This window comes from Eimeria maxima, genomic scaffold, assembly GCF_000499605.1.
Source record: "Eimeria maxima Weybridge genomic scaffold, Emw_scaff409, whole genome shotgun sequence".
Lineage (NCBI taxonomy): Eukaryota > Apicomplexa > Conoidasida > Eucoccidiorida > Eimeriidae > Eimeria > Eimeria maxima.
Window position 1 is genome coordinate 5,001 of NW_013563840.1, and position 2,500 is coordinate 7,500.

At 55.6% G+C, this 2,500-nt stretch overlaps 1 protein-coding gene across 1 annotated transcript in view; it reads left to right on the top strand.

Moving 5' to 3' along the window:
* Positions 1–650: 650 nt before the first annotated feature.
* EMWEY_00031960 (hypothetical protein, conserved) overlaps positions 651–2,500 on the top strand; it is a gene marked incomplete at both ends in the record, with an annotated part of 7,170 nt that continues 5,320 nt past the window's right edge. The window contains 2 exons of the mRNA XM_013478380.1: positions 651–1,925; positions 2,189–2,339. Coding sequence (XP_013333834.1) covers positions 651–1,925; positions 2,189–2,339 — 1,426 coding nt within the window. The remainder of the gene's footprint in view (positions 1,926–2,188; positions 2,340–2,500) is intronic.

Sequence of the window (2,500 nt, forward strand, 5' to 3'; positions counted from 1 at the left end):
TGTTCTATGTTGCCGCTGCATGCATGCACAGAGGGTTAACGGTGTATGGACAGCTGCAGCGCCAGCAGCGGGGTGCCTTCTTGTATATAAAACAAACCATTTAATTAATTAATTTTTTATTTAATTTAATTTAATTAAATAAAATAAGAAAATTAAAAATAATTTATATTTAACAGACATACACCTGACGCTGCCTAAGTCATGCTCGTCTGCTGCAGCAGCAGCTGTTGCTGCTAGGCATAGAGTGTTCTTGCTGCTGCTGCTGCTGTTGTTGTTGTTGTTGCAGCAGTGACAGCAGATGCAGCAGCTGCTGGAGCAGACAGACACACACTCAACGTACACCTCAACCTGTTGAGTGCTATAGTGATTTTGCTGCTGCTGCTGCTGCTGCTGCTGTTGCAGCAGCAGCCGAATTGTCTCGCCTGTCTAAGGTGTTAATACACTTCAGATTTAAGCAACAGCAACAGCAGCAGCAAACGTGCACAGCAGCAGCAACAATAACAACGGTGGGAACAACAACGGCAACAGCAGCAGCAGCAGCAGGATGGCAGCAGCAGCAACAGGAGCAGCAGAGTAAACGCGAACGACAGTGACAGCTGCAGCAGCAGCAGCAGCAGCAGCGATAGCAGCAGGTATTAGAACACCCCACAATGTTCCTTTCTGCTCTGCTTGAGGGGCGCTCTCCCGCGGCGCCGCAGCAGCAGCAGCAGCGACAGCAGCAGCAGCAGCAGCAGCAGCAAAGAGCCGACACAGGGGTCTTCTTAGAGCTACGTCAAGCTGTGCAGCACCGCAAGCAGCAGCAGCAGCAGCAGCAGCAGGAAGTGCCTACTGCTATTGGGTCATCTCCGCAGCAGCAGCAGCAGCAGCAGCCTGCTCACCACCATAAACCCCACCACCATCACCACCATCATCACCACCACCACCACAAGCAGCAGCAGCAGCAACAAGAGCAGCAGCAGCAACAACACCAGCAGCAGCGGCAGCAGCGATGGGGGTCTGATGTGTTAACTCGCTTGAAGACTGCAACAGCAGCAGCAGGGGAGGCAGCTGCTGCTGCAGCAGCCTCTCCCGCTGCTGTTGCTGCTGCTTCTGCTGCTGCTGAGGCAGCAGCAAACAAGTGGGGGGTAGAACATGGAGTTGCTGCTGCAGTGCAGCAGCAGCTGCAGCAGCAGCTGCAGCAACGTCCTTCATGGCAGGTAGTGCAGCAGCGAGTTTGCTGCGCCTCGGAAGATAGAGCAGCAGCAAGAGCAGCAGCAGTTGCTGCTGCTGCTGCTGCATGCAAAACAAAGCTGCAGCAGCAGCAGCAAACGGGGATCCTGCAAGACATGCTGCAGCAGCTGCCAGAGGAAGAGGCTGCAGCAGCCTGGCAGCAGCTGTTGCTGCCGCCACAGTGCAGCAGCAGCAGCAGCAACTGCAGCAGCATCAGCAGCATCTCCACAATCACAGGAGTAGACACTGGCCTGCAGCAGCAGCAACAGCAGCAGCAGCAGCAACTATCGCCAGCGGCCTTGGCTATGCTGGAGCAGTTGTCCTCGTGCCCTCAAGAGCAGCAGCAGCAGCAGCAGCAGCAGGGGGAATTCCTGCTGCTGCAGTCTGTTCCAACTATGCTTCAGAAGCTGCAGCAGCAGAAGCAGCAAATGCAGCAGCAACTGCAGCAGCTCGATCTCGATACCTGTGTTGACAGCCAGCAGCAGCAGCAGCAGCAGCAGCAGCACGAAGAGGACCTGCATGAGGCAGCAGCATGCATGCAGCAGCTAGGCGTACTCGTCAAGAAGCTGCAGCAGCTGCAGCTGCAATTTGCTGAGCCGCAGCAGCAGCAGCAAGGCGAGGGGCTGCTGCTGCAGCAGCTGCATGCTGCTGCTGCTGAGGCGCTGCTGCAGCGGAGGAAGGCGCTCTTCCTTGAGCAACTCTCTATTTCCCTTAAGGTCTGCTGCTGCTGCTGTTGCTGCTGCTGCTGCTCATTGTGCTGCTGCTGCTGCTGCTAGTCTTGCTCATATTGCTGTTCTACGTTTTGTTGCTGCTGCTGCCCTTGCTGCTCTGTCTGCTTCGCTTCCTGCTGCTGCTGCTGTGACATTGCCGCTGCAACTTCTGCTGCTGCTGTTGCAGCAACCCTTGCTGCTGCTGTTGCTGCTGCTGCTGCTGCTGCTGACCATATATAAACTGTTATGTTGTTTGTTTGTGTCTCCAGCTAACAGAGGAAGCAGCAGCATTACTGGATGTTTGTGAAGCAGCAGCAGCAGCAACAGCAGCAACAGCAGCAGCAACAGCAGATGGATCTGAGGGTTTCCCTTGCCTAGGAAGTAACGAGGCTTCGTTGCTGCTGCTGCTGCAGCAGCTGGGTGCTATCCTTGCTGCTGCAGTGCTGCCACCAAACAGCAGCAGCTTCCTATCAAGGCGGCTGCTGCTGCTGCTGCCGCGCTGCAGGAGGTTGCTGCTGCAGGCAGCACGCAGCGCCCTTGCTGTTTGCCATTGGGGCAGAAATGCAGCAGCAGCAGCTGCT